Source organism: Trachurus trachurus (genome assembly GCF_905171665.1).
Source record: "Trachurus trachurus genome assembly, chromosome: 17".
NCBI classification, from domain to species: domain Eukaryota; kingdom Metazoa; phylum Chordata; class Actinopteri; order Carangiformes; family Carangidae; genus Trachurus; species Trachurus trachurus.
This window is the reverse complement of record NC_139900.1, coordinates 27,665,496-27,682,074: the sequence shown is the minus strand read 5'-3', so window position 1 is coordinate 27,682,074 and position 16,579 is coordinate 27,665,496. Positions and strand designations below refer to the sequence as shown.

The 16,579-nt window shown below is 41.9% G+C and overlaps 1 protein-coding gene across 1 annotated transcript; it reads left to right on the top strand.

Annotated features, from left to right (window-relative positions):
- The first annotated feature begins 3,834 nt into the window (after positions 1–3,834).
- On the top strand, positions 3,835–16,153 carry dis3l2 (DIS3 like 3'-5' exoribonuclease 2). Its single transcript, XM_083992155.1, has 21 exons — positions 3,835–3,925; positions 4,501–5,269; positions 5,397–5,527; positions 6,410–6,463; positions 6,682–6,783; positions 6,889–7,027; positions 7,263–7,327; positions 8,172–8,401; positions 8,507–8,680; positions 8,793–8,872; positions 9,377–9,489; positions 9,627–9,734; positions 9,873–10,106; positions 10,810–10,889; positions 11,091–11,274; positions 11,690–11,776; positions 12,300–12,447; positions 12,749–12,879; positions 13,077–13,181; positions 13,605–13,709; positions 14,204–16,153. Exons 2-21 carry the CDS (start codon positions 4,525–4,527, stop codon positions 14,303–14,305), a joined length of 3,117 nt encoding a protein of 1,038 aa, XP_083848281.1. The 5' UTR covers positions 3,835–3,925; positions 4,501–4,524; the 3' UTR covers positions 14,306–16,153.
- Positions 16,154–16,579: the final 426 nt, after the last annotated feature.

Genomic DNA, 16,579 nt, shown 5'->3' with positions numbered 1-16,579 from the left:
GAGAGCCAATGTGGTTGCTGTTTCCTCTGTGTTACTTTGATTTGAGACTGACGTGGGCTTGGCCTTGGTGTAGGTGTCATCATGGAGAAGCGTAGGATGTCTTGCTTTACATTTGTCGCATGAATGTCTATTGCGGCAGTCCTTGGCGTTATGGCCCGTCCTCAAGCAGCCATAGCAAAGCTTCTTTTCTTTCACATATTTCCGTCGTTCCTCCAGAGCTTTCCCTTTAAACTCAGGACAGCGATGAAGTTGATGTTTACTGTCTTGACAAAACACACATGGTGGCTTTAAACCTGTTCTTAACTGTCCTTGTGTTTCATTCTCTGTAACTGTCTGTGTGTGATAAACACTGGATTTACATTTCTTTTCTTTCAGATGACGTGATGAGTTAGCCTCTGATGAGTGGAGAGCGTGGAATGAAGTAATAGGATTACATGCAATTTCTGCCTCCATTACAATGAAGAAGACAAACTCTTGGAAGCTGGGAAACTCCTGGTCAACTCTCATGACTTGAGTGACTTTGCGGTTCCACTGTGATGCTGCCCAATCAGGTAGCTTTTGAACCAATTTCTGGTTTTCTTCACAATCGTTCAAAATGTTCAGACCTTTAACGTAAGGCATGGCTTCCAGACATGAGTGTAAGAAATCAGCGAATGCTCTAAGTCCCTCAGCATCTCTTGGATGGACCTTTGGCCAGTTTGTTAGTTTTTCCCTGAATGCCTTTTGTATAACAAACGGCTGACCATACCTGTGGTTGAGACGGTTCCATCCATCTTTGTAGGCGTCATCATCATTTCTATAAAATATGCCATCAAGTGTCTTTCGAGCTGGACCTCCTACATATTTTTTCAAATAATGTAATTTGTCAGCTGAAGCAATGTTCTTTTTGTCTATGAGGGATGTGAAGGAAGCCTTCCACTCAATGAACTGGATAGGGTCACCAGTAAATACAGACGGTTCTGGCATTGGGAGCCTGTTCAGAGCTATGCTATCTTGGACTGCCTGAGCCAGATAACTTACATCTGTCCTTGCAGGTGATGCTGTCACTGTGATATCAGTGGGCTGCTGTATGAGAGCTGAAGGAGGAGGATACACAAACTGATGTTCTCTCGTTCTCATCTGATCTACAGAATGAACACTTGCTTCCTGCTTTACTTCCTGATCATAAGTTGTGAACCTAGCTCGTGCAGCTTTAATGTCCTTCTCTGCCTTTAATCTTTCCAACTCACGTTCTAAGACTTGCATCTTTTCTTTTTGTTTCTCCTCCTTCAATAACACTTCATACTCTGCTTCCTTTGCTGCTAATTCTGCTGCAGCGTCTGCTCTTTTTGCTGCTATGACAGAGTGTTGACTGGAACCTTTACTTGAGTGTTGACTTGGAGGTGAAGCTGTGGATCCGTAGATGGAGCGAGCGTAGTCTCTGTTAAGAAGCTCATGAAGACGTTGCCTTACAGCTTCACTATCAAATTCTCCATCTATGCCTGATATCCTTTCAAGAGCAATTTTAACAATGTCCCTTGTAACTGCCTCACAGGCATCAATACAACGTCTTGTCTCATTAGATGGAGTGAGGTGAGCTCTGATGTCTATGTACAGGTTTATAACACAGTTTTTTCCTTCTTCTAGTGTGTCTATAAGAGTTGCAATGTCACTTTCAGGAATGTTTAACTTTAACTGTTCTCTAGCCTTACGTGCCTGGATCTTCCATTGTTCATAAATGTGAGTCAACCTTTTCTCCTTTTTGTGGGCCTCCTCCTCATGAAATGCAAGCATCTTTTCCGTGGGATTCCGTAGGCGACCAGAGCGACGGAGATCCTCCTCTTCAGTATCCTTATCCTTCATCTGTTCGGAGTCTCTGTCGTCTGGAGGCGTCTTTACTGATGCTTCCATGTTGTGAGCAGGTACCACAATCCTTGACCATCACATCAGGTCCCTCTACAGTTGTCCTTGGTCAGCGGCGTGATGTGACGGATGAGGTGAAGCTCTTACTGTAGCATCCCCGGCTAAATGATGGTCGGACTCTCAAACTGATGGTTCACAATGTTTTATTCCTTGGACCGTATTCAATGCAAACACACCGTAAGAGCTATGAAAAGAAGAAAACAAAATACAGTTACCTTTACTCTTACTTGAAATTACCCTTTAACTGCCCTTATCACATAACAATCATGTAAGTTGACCTTTTATCTAATAAACTTATTGTAGACTCACAGGTTTTACTCCATGAATTTAAATATATATTTTAACTGCTACGATTGATGTTACAGTCATGAGGGAAAATTCACATTTTAACTGAAAGACAACCTCACATAGAGTGCAATATAAAACAATATTTGACATGAAATTAGCATTTTTAACCGTTCGTTTTTAACCCAATAAACAGTTTTTAACCTTAGCAGACCTTATATAAAACAGACAAAATACGTCCTGTTGCATTACCAAAACAACCTACGAGTTAGCTTATAGCTTCATCTCACTTCAATACAGACCGACACGGCAGCTCGCCGATGCTAATAGTAGCTACCGCTAACCACAATACGCTTTATGCATGAAAATATCCACGGCAACCAAACTCGAGCCGGACATAAATATAGCATGAAATGGTAACAAAACAAACCTTGTGCCCCTTATTAGCCAGGTGCTAGGGCGTTCCATGTGAGTTAGGCACACTTTGCTTGCTTTTAGCATTGAAGACACTCTTTTAGCCTTGCAGAGTCATGCAGACACACATTTCCTTCTGCCGGTAAACTCCGAAGCCCCGGATATGTACGAGGTCTCAGCGAGACGCTTTCAAAATAAAAGCCCTGAATATCCGTCTGCTTAATGTATAAAAAATAAAAGCCTGGCTTTAAAGAATGTTACTAAGTAAACATAAAAACACATTTATAAAAATACTATGCTCATATTAAAGGTCATTTACAAACAGCGCCACTCCTAATCGCGGCGATATGTGATACATAATCATCAAGTCATAAAGCAAGACAGGCTTTATCATATTACAATAGTTTCTGTGATTTAGGCAGTGTATACAGTAGTTAGTTCTAGTTTAATAGCCTAGAGTTTAAGCTGTGGATTACTGCACAGATCACTGAGTCATCCGCCTGTCGTCCTCCGTTCTCACAGATGCCACCTGGCGGTTGTTTTGGCACATTGAGGCTTTTCATTAAAACCTCTTGTCTCGCCAAAGAAAAAAAATGCGTGAGTCTTGTGCCGTCTCGCGTGGACCACGCGTGAAGTCCGCAAATTTGAACCAGTAACATCTGTATGTTTGCATAACTGACACACACACACACACACACACACACACACACACACACACACACACACACACACACACACACACACACACACACACACACACACACACACACACACACACACACAACTTCAGTAGATGGGCAAATAAATGAAATATTTGGTCATTGCTGCCCTCTAAAGGTTGCTTGTGGCCCCTAACAGTCCACACCAGCTCAGCCCGGTGTTTCTACCATATAGACTCTATAACAAAGGATTCTTCAGAGGAGACGAACAGCTGCTCCATCCACAGTGAGCACTGGAACTGACAACAACACTGGTAAATATGTGCCGTCTAAAAGAATCACACTGGGCTACCTAGGCTAAAAAAAAAAAAAAAAAGGACAGGAGAATACTGCACAGACGGCAAAAAAGAAAAACAAACAGAAATACAACAAAACAATGCGTATTGTATGATTAATATATGACAAACTGTAAATAATCTTTTCTCCCACCGGGCCGTTTCTGTAGCTACTGTCGAGTCGACCCATTGCAACATTTCCCACAGCACCCAAACGCATCATCACTGTAGCCATTCTTGACAACGGAGGAAGTGAACGCAGCAGTTAGTGGGCTAGCATTTAGCTCTGAGCGACAGCTAAGTTACACAACTTCCACCGGGGTAAGTGAGGTAATGTGTGACACTTGGCGTTTGACAGCCTGTCCGTGTACTGTGGAGTGGTTTGTCGTGGTCAGGGTTGTGGTCTGTGTTACGTACAGGTAGTTATTTAACGTTAAACCAACACTTGGCGTTGTAAGTTGCCAGCTAATGCTAACATCTGTAACGTTAGGTAGCTGTTAGCTGTTAGCTGAGATAAAGGCAATCTGAGGTGGTTGAGCCCTAAACAAAACAGGATAACAAATATATAATAAAGCGTTTGTTCTGTCGCGTTATTTCAATACCACAGAATTAAGACTTAGCTAACACAAACGTGGTTAACTTTCAGTCACGTTTGTTTGTGTTTGTGACTAATCTAGATGATGTAAGGTGAGTGGAGTAGTCAGCAACATGCCAGCTGCTGAAGAGCTGCTTTCATCTCACCAGATTAATTTCAGATGTTGAGCCTTTCTTCTTTTTCTTCTCATTTATGACTGTACTGAATTATATGCATTGATGCTCAGTTACAGCCAGCTGGTCTGAAAGTTATGTTCATTATTTCAGATCCTAATGTCAACACTCATGGAGTATGACTGTCTCTTTTACAGGCTGCATCTAGTAAAGGTTGCCATATGGATTCTCCTCGGCAGTCCAAGAAGGCTAATCAGAGTCGAGAGCCGAAGCGCAGCCAGAATCAGTCAAGCACTCCTCCTCAGAAAGATGCCTATGCCAGACTTCTCAGCCAGCACCGCAGCAGCAAGTTCAGTCTGTATCTGGAACAATATGCCAAGGACTTGTCATGTCAAAGGGAGGGAAATGGGCCAAGCACGCTGCTCAAAGCCCAGAGTGACAGGCTGAACATACCACAGCGAAAACGGGACCAAGTGCCTAATGATTTCTCTGATTCCAGTGACTTCTCCCCCTCTTCCTTGAGAAATAAAGCGGAGGAAACTTCACTGTCCTTGTACATGGAGAAACTAAGCAGCCGCAACACTCTCCAGGACTGTGAAAGGAAGCAAGGTATGCCTGACAGGCAGCGACGGGGACAGAGGAGGGACACCGCCACCAGCCACGATGGAGACGTAGAGTCTGGAGAGGAGCTCGCCGGCTTAGCGCCTAATGAAATGAATAAATCCCAGAAGCAGCAGAAGAAAAACAAGGACTCAAAGGGGGCCGACATGTTAGTCGGTCGTCCCCAGTCTCCAAAGAAAGCCGGTGCAAGTGGACAGGATCAAGACAAGGCGGCCAAATCGAAGAAAAAGAATCTGCCAAAGCATCCAGAGGAGGAGAAAAGCAGAGAAGGGACTAAGGTTGACATTCAGTTGTCAAGGCCCATGTCTCCTCATGGTAAAGACAAAAAAATGCAGCAGCCTCGAGGTAAATTGTAGGTTAGTTTTGAGATATTAATTCTCAGCAGGTATAGACAAGATTGTATTCATGATAATGTGCTTAATACATGCAATGCACTATGAGAGAGTAAATCCACAAGTTTTTTCTTTCCCAGCCTCAACTACCAATTCTCCTGCTGACAAGCGTAAGAACAAAGGCGGCAGGGGGCCGAGGAAGCAAGTGTTTGAACCCTACATGACATCTGAGGAGGTTTCCCATGGCCTTAAAAGAGGAGAGCTCATCCAGGTACTATATATACTGTATATAGACATGCTTATTGAGTATTCACTTCACTTTCATATGTAATTATAAATTTATCAATGGCAAACTGGATCATGACGCTCTGTATCTTGTGTCCTTTTTAACCTCTGTTCTTCCCAGCCTTTTCCATGTTCATAGTTCTTACAAGGTGGAATACTTACTGCTGTAATGTAATTGTATGAAACGTTAAAGGAACAACGAGGAGTTTTGGAAAAGCGAAGCGTTTTCACACTACATTTATGAGCCTCCGCGCGCACCGTGAAATTATTTGACCGGCGCAAGACAGACTCATGTTTTCATTCATTAAGAATTCAAGTCAGAGGTTCAAAGAGGTTCACATACCGTCGTAGTTCCGACCATAAACGGCGATTCGGTGGTGTTATTCTCATGACTCGCCGTGAAACCGCAAGTAAAGAAATGCTGGTCGGCTCGACCAGCATTTCCGCCACCACTAATAATAACAAAATAACGATAGAGACAGAACGATATATTTATCGAAAATGGGCCCATTAACAAGTGTGGGTAGCGTAGATTCATCCACATTAACGTGAGACTTTTTTATAACCAAATAGAAACTCCTTGTTGTCCCTTTAAAATAAGCTTTACGTATCTTAACACACACTGTCAAACCTTCGTAAATATATAGAACTTTGAATTTGACTTTGGGACAGAGTTTAAATAAAGGTTCAGGGTCAGCTTTTCAAAACAGGACCCATATTGATGTCCTTGTTGTTTCAAGTAAATTAGCAGTGAATTGATATGAGTAGGGTTGAAGCCTGCGGCAGCTGTATACCTCAATCATTTAGCCTTGAGGTTATCTTGTTTAAGGTCAAGTTCACTGTCATAGTCTGCATATTTTCTCTGCAGGGACAACTAAGAATCAACCCTAAGAAGTACCATGAAGCTTTCATCCCATCTCCTGTAAGTTTTTTAGTATCTTGATTTGATTATAAATTTGACATATCATGATTTCTTCCCTCAACATCCTGTCTGTAAAAACGCTGTGTATCACTTGGTGAATACATTTGTGGCATGGGATATGAATTCAGTATATTAACAATCACCTTAACAACCATTTTGAAATGTTTAGGTCAAAAATAACAAAGAAAGCAAATGAATGACCTCATGTGTGTTTGCAGGATGACACGTGGGATATATTCCTGGATGGGATTGTATCTCGCAACAGAGCACTGAATGGAGACGTTGTGGTGGTGCAAGTCCTACCTCAGGAGCAGTGGAAGGTAAAATAGACATGCTTATCTCTGTCTAGTGTAATTTAAGTATGACACAGTAAAACACACCAGTAATGATCAGACAGCGTGTGATTGATGTTTTTGTGTGTCCAGGTTGTGAGGTCAGATACTGACTGTGAAGGTGCCAGTGAGTCCGAGGCCCAGAAAGAGCACATGGTACAAAAGATGCAAAAGAAAGCAGAGCATGCTGCTAAGCCTGATGTCATTGTGGAGGACCACTGTACTGAGCAAGGTGAGGTTTGCAGCACATTTTAGAAAACCGCCCTCACTGACACAGGAAGACATAGTGAATAAATCATAAATCTCAGGAAATACACAAGGTGTGGGGTCCGGAATACTTGTTATTGGGCAATATAAACACTGTATTGGGATGTTTATTTATTTTTCTGATGAGTGTCCATGTACAGAGAAAATAAGAATAATACATCAGCTATTCCATCTTCATGTTTCCTCTCATCTGAAAACAGGGGGGCAACTGGAGGACCCCCCAGCCCCACGGCCCAATGGTGAAATACTGCAAAAGACTGCTAAAGTGAGCTTCCTGCTTTTCTGTCACTCTTTCTGCCTTTCAACCTTTTCTTCTCCTCTCCTCTCCTTTTTTATTTATTCATTTATTTTGTATTCATCCTAGACAGAAAAAACAAACCAACTCAGGATTGCAGAGCAGGCAGACACTGCTCCATGTGTTGATTTTTTGCCGGCTTTGTTGTAAACAAATGCACATGGCCAGGCGGACGGCTTGCAGCACAGAGGAAAAGCAACCAGACTCGGGGTCAAATAGAAGCTTTTAACTACTATTATTATCTTTATCATTATTATTATTATTATTTTTATTTTTATTTTTCTATTGAAAGAGGTGCTGAAACATGGATACCTCCACTGTGCACTTCTAAGAAGCTCTGTCTTCTTCTTTTATTTTTGTTAGGATGAATGTTTTCCACATTGTATTTCTACTGAGATGTCTACGGCGCCTATATCTGGGGGCAGTGTCCTTCTATCTTAACTTACCTTATTTTAGGTTTTATGTAACTTACTGTTTTATCACCTATGTCTGTTTTATAGTCCTGTCCTCTCGCAAGTGCTTTCCCATGCAGATTTTCTGCAAATGGCAAATAAATGACTCTGACTCTGACTTGCATAGTTAATATAAAGTGTAACCACTCAGTGCTACCACTAAGAACATTAAGTGACTTATAATAAAGTGGCTAGCTATGTTCAGAAGCAATTATGTTGTTGCAATACCTAACGTTTGGCAGTATGTTCACTTGGACTCAAGGACGAAGTGATTAGATGTTGTTGATTAAAGTTAAAGGTCAATGTTAACGAAACATGTTTTTGGCCATAACTTAACGGGTCATTCTTCTAATAAATTAAAGGTGGTGTACATCGTTGAGAGGAAACACTCCAGAGCTGCGACAGGCTTCCTGAAGTTCCTACCAGACAAGCCCTTTGCCATGTTCTCCCCCGTGGACCACCGGGTCCCACGGATCAACGTCCCCCTGCCCGACTGTCCCGAAGACTTCACTTCCCGCCCAGGGGACTACGCCAGCACCCTGTTCATCTGTCGCATCACGGACTGGCCAGCTGACAACAACTTTGCAGAAGGGTGTGTATAGACGCACAGTACAGTTAACAGTATGACTCCAGTTCGACAACTGTCCTGATTGCCTCTAATTGCCCCCCCCCCCCCCCCCCCCCCCCCCCCCTCCAGTCGACTTGCCAAGACCCTGGGTCAGGCTGGGGAAATCGAGCCGGAGACGGAGGGCATCCTCACTGAGTACGATGTCGATTTTTCTGAGTTCTCTGATGAGGTGTTGGACTGCCTCCCCAAGAACCTGCCGTGGACCATCCCCCCCGAGGAGATGAGCCAGAGGAAGGACCTGAGGTGAAGATATTTACACATTTATTTATAGTGTACAACCAGACTATTGATACGAGTTTATAAATTCAGGCCAAATATTCCTATCATTAACAGAGTCCTGTTTTATATCATGCAGGAATGAGTGTATCTTCACTATCGATCCAGCGACGGCCAGAGATCTTGACGATGCCCTGTCATGTAAACAACTCCCAGATGGTAAGAACCGCAGCCTGATGACGATGATGTTGATGATGTTTAAAGGGATAGTTCAACATTTTGCCAAATTGGCCCATTTGCCATAATCCCTATAGTCATAGCAGTAGGTTCGTTACCTTTAATTGTCGGTGCAAGCTATTTTTAGAACAGTGGAGCAGAGCCGTGAGCTGCTCAGAGCTACGCTATGGAGGCTAATGGGATTTCTTGGTTTCCCTCATCAAACTCATCAAATACACAATCCAACAACTCCACAACGCTCTGGTGGACAAGTTGTGACCATTCACCACGCTATGAGATAATAATGGAACGTTACCAGACAGAGTTGTTTTAGAGGGAAATTCAGAGACTGCTTGCTGAAAAACTGCCTCTGACGGGAGGGCGCATCAGCCGTTTTGCATGAATTTACCTGAGTTTTGCAATGGCCCAATTTGCCAAAATGTTGAACTATCCTTTTAAGGAGGTATTGGTTACAGCATTTTTCACTAATAAATATTTTCATCACAGGCAACTTTGAGGTTGGAGTCCACATTGCTGATGTGAGTTATTTTGTGGAGGAGAACAACACTCTGGATGCCGTTGCTAGCCAAAGAGCAACCAGCGTGTACATGGTTCAAAAGGTGAATACTCCCTAACACTGTTTTCAGAAATAATGGTCTGCTTCATATGTGTTCATGTTTCAACCCGCTAGTTGAACATACAGATGTTGTGGTGTGATGGAGTACTCATCTTTTTCATATATTTCCTCATCGTCCAGGTGATTCCTATGTTACCTCGGCTGCTCTGTGAGGAGCTGTGCAGTCTCAACCCGCTCACAGACAGACTCACTTTCTCAGTCATTTGGAAAATCACACCCGAGGGGAAGGTACGATCATTAAAAATTCATGGACCTGTCAGAAGAGCAGTAACTGACGGATGATTGATTGAGCTGAAATTGATGCCGTATTCTCTGTTTTTCCGATTCGTTTCATCGGATGTCACTCGATTTGCCCCGGCCCTGCAGATTCTGAGCGAGTGGTTTGGCCGCTCAGTGATCCGCTCCTGTGTGAAGCTGAGTTACGACCACGCTCAGAGCATGATCAAGGCCCCCGAGAAGATGTTCTCAGCTGAGGAGCTGCCGCCCGTGGACCCCGTGCATCCCATTGATGAGATCCACCAGGCCGTGCTCAACCTGCACTCTATTGCCAAGAACCTTCGAGCTCAGCGCTTCTCAGGTGGAGCGCTCAGACTGGACCAGGTGAGTCCCACATGTCTGGTAATTGTTGATTTTGTGCTGCCTGTCTTATGTAAGCAATGTACAGTGGTGCATGACAGAAATGTCAGAAAGCGATGATCCATAACTCTTATCCAATCAACAAATCCAAATGTAATCATGTGTGGATCTGGAAAAGTTTGGAATTTTCATAACTTGTCTTATAAGAAAAGACTTCCTCATTTCAGTTAAAATTTTAGGGGGCTGTGATGAACTAAAGGAAAAGTTTATTATTGGAAGAATCTAAGTAGGAAAACTGTCATTTAGTCATTAGTAAAATATATAAAATGTGGCCTGAAATCAAGTGAATTGTCTCCGATTTAATCACACAATTGTCTGTCATTGTAACGTATTGCAATAATGTGACACAGAGTAGAGTGGATTTGTAATTTTCATTTTAGCTCATCTTCTGTTTCATATTTTTTATGATCTCTGTTCATCTGGTTTAGGTTAAGTTTCCTGTCACGGTTAAGAAATAGGACGTGGGAAACTAATTCTGTGCAGCGTGCAGTGTTCAAACAAATTCACAATTATCAAAGAAAACTTAACAGTGGACTGAAAGAGATTAAACAAGCTTGCTTGAGGTGACCAAATGAAAAAATCTAGCAGCCAACTTAACTCAGATTGTTCAGTTTTTAGATTTTTAACATTATTTTCTCTACATGAATTGTGTGTTTTCTTTTTTCAGTTGAAACTGTCTTTCACTCTGGACAAAGAGACGATGATGCCTCAAGGCTGCTATATTTACCAGTACAGAGACAGTAACAAGTGAGTAACAAACCCTCCTCACATGTACATGTATCTGTAGCTTTTCTCTTCCCAAATGAACACGTATTTAACAAAGCAGAGGTGTTACTGACCTGTGTTTTTCGATCAATCTGGAGTGAGCAAATATCAGGCTTCCTCTGTTCCCATTCCTTATTTTCATCCTCTGGCCATTTCACCACCGCCCATAACTCTGTTTTCTAGGTTGGTGGAGGAGTTCATGCTGCTGGCTAACATCGCCACCGCCAACCACATCTACCGCAAATTCCCTCAGCTGGCCCTGCTCAGACGTCACCCTCCACCAAAAACCAAGATGGTGGACGAGCTGCAGGAGCTGTGTGACCAGTTGGGTATCAACATCGACCTGTCGTCTGCAGGAGCGTTGCATGTCAGTACCCATAATGAAGACATAGTCCAGTGTCCAAACTGTCTGTTTTGCCCTGAATCCAAATATTAAAAGGCGCAAGTGTTGTGTTCACTCTGCTGAGCTTTAAGACTGTCTTCAAGCAAATTAATTCAACAATTTATTACGTTTAACATTTAAATTGTCAATGTGATACGGTTTCAGTTGCTTCTCCTAATGTTTGCCAGCTTTAGTATGATCACAGAGAGGAGATGAAAACCAGTAGTTGAGGTTTTAGTGGAACCTCTCAGCCATACTTTTTTTTTTGTGGTTTATGTGAACATTTTCATTTCCCAGTAATTGAAGAAACCTTTTACTGCCGTATTCAAAGTCGTGTAAATGCATAACTGAAAGTATAATGATTGAAATACTGTTTTTCCTCCTTGTGTCCAACTTGCAGAAGAGTCTCAACACTACAATTGGTGATGATGAGTACTCCAGTGCCAGGAAAGAAGTCCTCACCCACATGTGCTCCAGACCCATGCAGGTTAGTAGCTTGGTCCACTTAGTGTAGTGTTTTCCTGAAGCTTTAAGCTGTGTGGGATTGAGAGATTTACAAACTTTAAAGGACCAGTGTGTAGTATTTACAGCGATCTATGGCACAAATGGAATAGGATATAACAATTGTGTTTTCACTGGTGTATTATCACCTGAAACTTAACTCTTCTGTTTTTGTTGTCTTACAACAAGCCCCTCATATCTACATAGGTGTTGGGTTGCTGCTATAATTCTACAGTAGCCCTGAAATGACAAACTAACAATTGTTGTAGAGAACTTTCCTCACTTTTTGGCACCTTAAGGCCTCCATAGTTCTCCTCCACACCAAGCGTAGTGTTATTTAGTTAGTTGCAATCCGCAGTCTCACCTCTAGATGGCACTAAATCCCACACACTGGCCCTTTAACGTCAAATTTTAGTATTTATATACTGATGATAATTAATTCCTAGAATATATACAGTTATATATTGGATGAGTTTCCATACTTAACCTGGGTTGTTGGTGTTTTCCAGATGGCGTTGTACTTCTGCACAGGTGAAGTGACAGACGAGGCACTTTTTAAGCACTACGCCCTCAACGTTCCCTTCTACACACACTTCACGTCGCCCATCAGACGCTACGCTGACATCGTTGTGCACCGGCTGCTGGCTTCTTCCCTCAGTGAGTACCCTCTTTATAAAGAGGCTCTTGTAGACACACACACACTGAAATGAAAAACAGAACATGTTGTTTGTTACCAACAATGATTTGACTGTTGCAGGACACAACTTGTTTTTAATGCAGAGAAGAACAGAGCAGCCTCAGACCTGATGTTGATGTTTTGTTCGTCCTGTTTCCTCTGCCGTTGTTTCTGCACTCTTGTCTGCTCCCACCATATGTGTCAAAAATCGGTGTGAATTATTTATGTGTTGTGGCTCATGCTCGTTATGTTCATGCCTGTCCACTCATTGCTTGCATACAGAGTGTGGGCCTCACCTCGGGCTGTCAACAAAACAAGTCCAAAAACAGGCATCACACTGTAACGACAAGAAGACGGTGTCCAAGAGAGTGCAGGAGCTCAGCTCTGAGCTCTTCTTTGGAGTGTTTGTAAAGGTGAGTAACCAGAAAACAACATGAAAACATACATTTCTGCTGTATCCATAGTTTCTTCATTTAAAAAATTCTTTGTTATGGCTCTGACACTGGGTGAGGATGCAGTTGGAGCTTGTCCAGTCTGCTCAGCTAAAGAAAGTGTGTCCAGAAATCCAGCCTGATGCCTGTAATGTAACTCAAAAGTCTGTTCTCCACAGGAGTGCGGCCCCCTGGACTCTGAGGCCATGGTGATGGGAGTGTTGGATCAGTCCTTTGATGTGCTGGTTCTCCGCTACGGAGTGCAGAAACGCATCTACTGCAAGGTCAGCTGCCCCTCACAAAGTTATAAATGTATACATTTGTACATACCAGTACTGCTTTTAAGTTTTTCAGAGACAGAACTAGGTTTGCAGAAAGCAAGTTCAGTTATAGTTATATATAAACATGTGCATACATTTTCTTTATAATGTAGTTTAGGGATTTGAAATGTATCCTTTTATGATCTGAAAACCCAAACTCATGCAGGTAACATAATAAGAGATGTTATTGGCTTTCAGTGCATCATAGCAGTTCATCTTCCGAAATTTGACTTAATTTACTAAAAAATAAGTCTCTCACTCTGAGAAAACTGTCGAGGAGGTGAAGGCGATGGTCGACAGTATGAAACGAAACCGTCCAACAAGTTGACAGAGCAATGTTAGTTCAGAGTGACAATCTCGTTTGAACCCGTCTGTTTCCACCTTCAGTCTGTCGCGGGCCTGAACTCATTTCACCATCGTAAGGTGGGGAAGAAATCAGAGCTGACTCTGGTCTGGATACCAGAGGACGCAGAGATGGCTCCAGTGGAGCAGGTGAGAGAAACAACCGCTGGAAATGAAATCAAAAATAGAAGTAGAAATGAAAATGCAGAGAGATGGAAGGGTTTTGTAGTGGGTGATGATCCCAGATATGGTAGTCCTGTAATAATAAAACCCAATTCTTTAATCATTGGTTTGATAATACATGGAAATTATTGGGCACAGATAAACATCTCTATTAAACTACCCATGTATTATACTCTAAGAATCAGACCTTTGATTGTTCTTAAAATAGATAGAGCCTTTATTGTCATTGCACAAGGTACAATGAAATTGAGGGTGTTCCCACAGAGCCACCGTGCACCCCAGGATAAACGAAGAAAATGTAAATGCATTGCAAGATAAAAAAAAAAACACAACAGGAAATCATTAGGACTCAAGCTAAGGTTGCTAATTTGACTAGCTAGCTGTGTTTTGTGATTGTTATCAGCAGGTTTGAATGCGTCAGTGTTTGCTGCCATGTTCATCATCTGTTGTTTCCTCTACAGGTCATTTCCATCTTCACATTGGTGGAGGTGCAGCTCAAAGCCGACGGCGCTCCCATGAAATACAGCGCAGTGCTCAAGAGGCCTGACGACACCGCATCATAAATACTGACATGAGCACACAAACACTTATGTAGGGAAATCTGGAATTGCACATTTTTCTTTTGTTAAGCGATAGACTTGACATGTAGTGTTAGTGTGGTATGCAGGACGTCACTGATCAGATCAGGGTCAGATTTCATTTGTAAATCCTGCTGAGGCTGATCTAGGATCTCTACAGTGATTTTTCATGTTTTAGCCACTTACTACAAAAAAAAACCCCATACATACACAACTGCTGCTCATTCTCCAGTATTTCTTTGATTTGCTGTGAAAGTCTGACCTCCCAGTTTTTCTTTTATTCACTGACATTAAATACAGTCAACATTTATCCATCACAGCAATCAGGGCTGTATTGGTTGCTCTACCATTACTAGCTAAATAAGCTAAATCACATGTATGGATTTCGTAGTAAGTGGTTTAAAGCAAAAATGTGGTTAAAACTATCAAATTAAACTTAATTATAAAATATAATCAATTTAGGCCTTAATGAAGCCACTCATGAACAGACTTTGCAGTTTTTATTGAACCCAGTGTGGATTTCAAACTGAATGTGGCCTCAGGTCTGACTGTGAAACAACTAAGGCAGCAATCAGTTTTATTTTGCTGTTGATTTATTGACCTAATGAGGTCAGTTTTAATGTGATATAATTGTTACACAGTCTAATGTGTGAAAACTTATTTTTTAGATAACTGTTTTCAGTTTAATATGAATACCTGGTTTCCTGGTTAGCTTGAGTTTGCAAACGATAGTGAAAATCCATACTAGAGTATTTAACTAACTGGCCTATGTTTGGGTGTGGTGATTGTGATGTAACCTGTGGTGATCACAGCCGAGCTAAAACACTTCTCATGTAGCAGCAATAGGAAAGTAAAAGGTTTCACAGAACAAGTATAGTAACATAGGAACAAAATAGCACCGGCCATGTGTCACCCAGGAGTTTTTATAATTGCCAGAGTGTATTTATAGTGTTTTAAGCTGGAGGAGTTTTCTTTAGTGATTCTCTGGGTTGTTTGACACATGGACGGTCGCTTCAGGCCCTTCATGTCACAGTCGAGCTCCCAGACAACTTTGATTTAAATTCTTAAAATGAGGAGGTCATGGAGGAACTGACACATGTTTCTGGTCTAAGCTGAATTGTGCGAATGAGGCCAAGAAATCATTTATCAACTCATTGTTTTTGTTTTTAATTTAAAACATAGGAATGACTTGAATGTGACTTGCTGCTGAAAATGGGCTGTGGCCTTAAGATCCTCATTAATTTTATGTTGGTTCAAGTGCTTCCAACTGTTTGTCCATTATTTAAAATGCCTAAACCTCATTAATAACGTCTGTGATTTTTCAGCCTTACTTTAAATCTAACAAACTTTGGACATATTTTCAGTGCAGCTGCACATTTAAAAAAAACAGATGTGGTTTCCACCTTTGCTTTACCGGAGTCGGTCAGTACGCCTCTTTAGTCTGATTCTGATCGAATAGTGCCATGTGCTCATAGAAATTAGCTGCTACATCTGCACAATTATTTGTTTTAATTCTTGTCTGCCAGATTATTTTTGAAAGATAACCAGCTAATACTTCTTATTTTTGTGTTACATGAACAAAGGGAATGTGACATGAGCTTTAAATGTATTTTTAAACCAGAAAGTAGTTGTACTGTTTAAATGTGTCTTTTTGTGATTAGGGATGAAAAAAAAAGAGTCCACCTTTGTCTATGAGTCTAGTAAAGTCAAGTATACTGTCTACTACTGTAACTCCCTTTCTGGTCAATACTCAAAAGTGCATTTGTCCCCTGCTTAGCCAGTATACACAGCAACAGGCAGTTGCCTTTATCTCTAGGTAAATAAAAACACACACTGGGAAAATATTGACTCAGATTGTGGATTTATTTTTCTCTTGGCAGCAGCTTTAGTGTAAGTAAACTCTAGTGGGGGCAGTGTAGTCCCTGAAGATGAGGCGGGGAATACGCATCATAAGTTAACCATACCCAAATCAGTGAGTGACCCCTGCTACTGATGACTTGCAGCGAACTCATCTGTGGCTCTGCCCTTCTGTGTGGTTGATAGCTTGTATAAACACAGATAGTGTGTTCATTTATTACCAAGGAGTGTCTAGTAATAATCACCTGTAACCCAGTGTAAGAGCGTATCGTTGATTGGGCCTGTGAGTTATGTCACAGCTGGTGACTCCACCTCCTTAATCCACGTGCCGTATGTGTCACGTTCAGTGAAATGGTACTAGGTCAAGCTTTTTGTCCTCATGCTTGAGGATGTGGTATTTCT

What these genes read in the sequence shown, in the direction of transcription:
- dis3l2 (XM_083992155.1), top strand. Translation starts at nt 4,525, where the DNA reads ATGGATTCTCCTCGGCAGTCCAAGAAGGCTAATCAGAGTCGAGAGCCG. An exon ending in GCTGCTGGCTTCTTCCCTCA is followed by an intron (nt 12,448 to 12,748) that starts GTGAGTACCCTC and finishes GCTTGCATACAG; the next exon opens with AGTGTGGGCCTCACCTCGGG. An exon ending in AGAAACGCATCTACTGCAAG is followed by an intron (nt 13,182 to 13,604) that starts GTCAGCTGCCCC and finishes TTCCACCTTCAG; the next exon opens with TCTGTCGCGGGCCTGAACTC.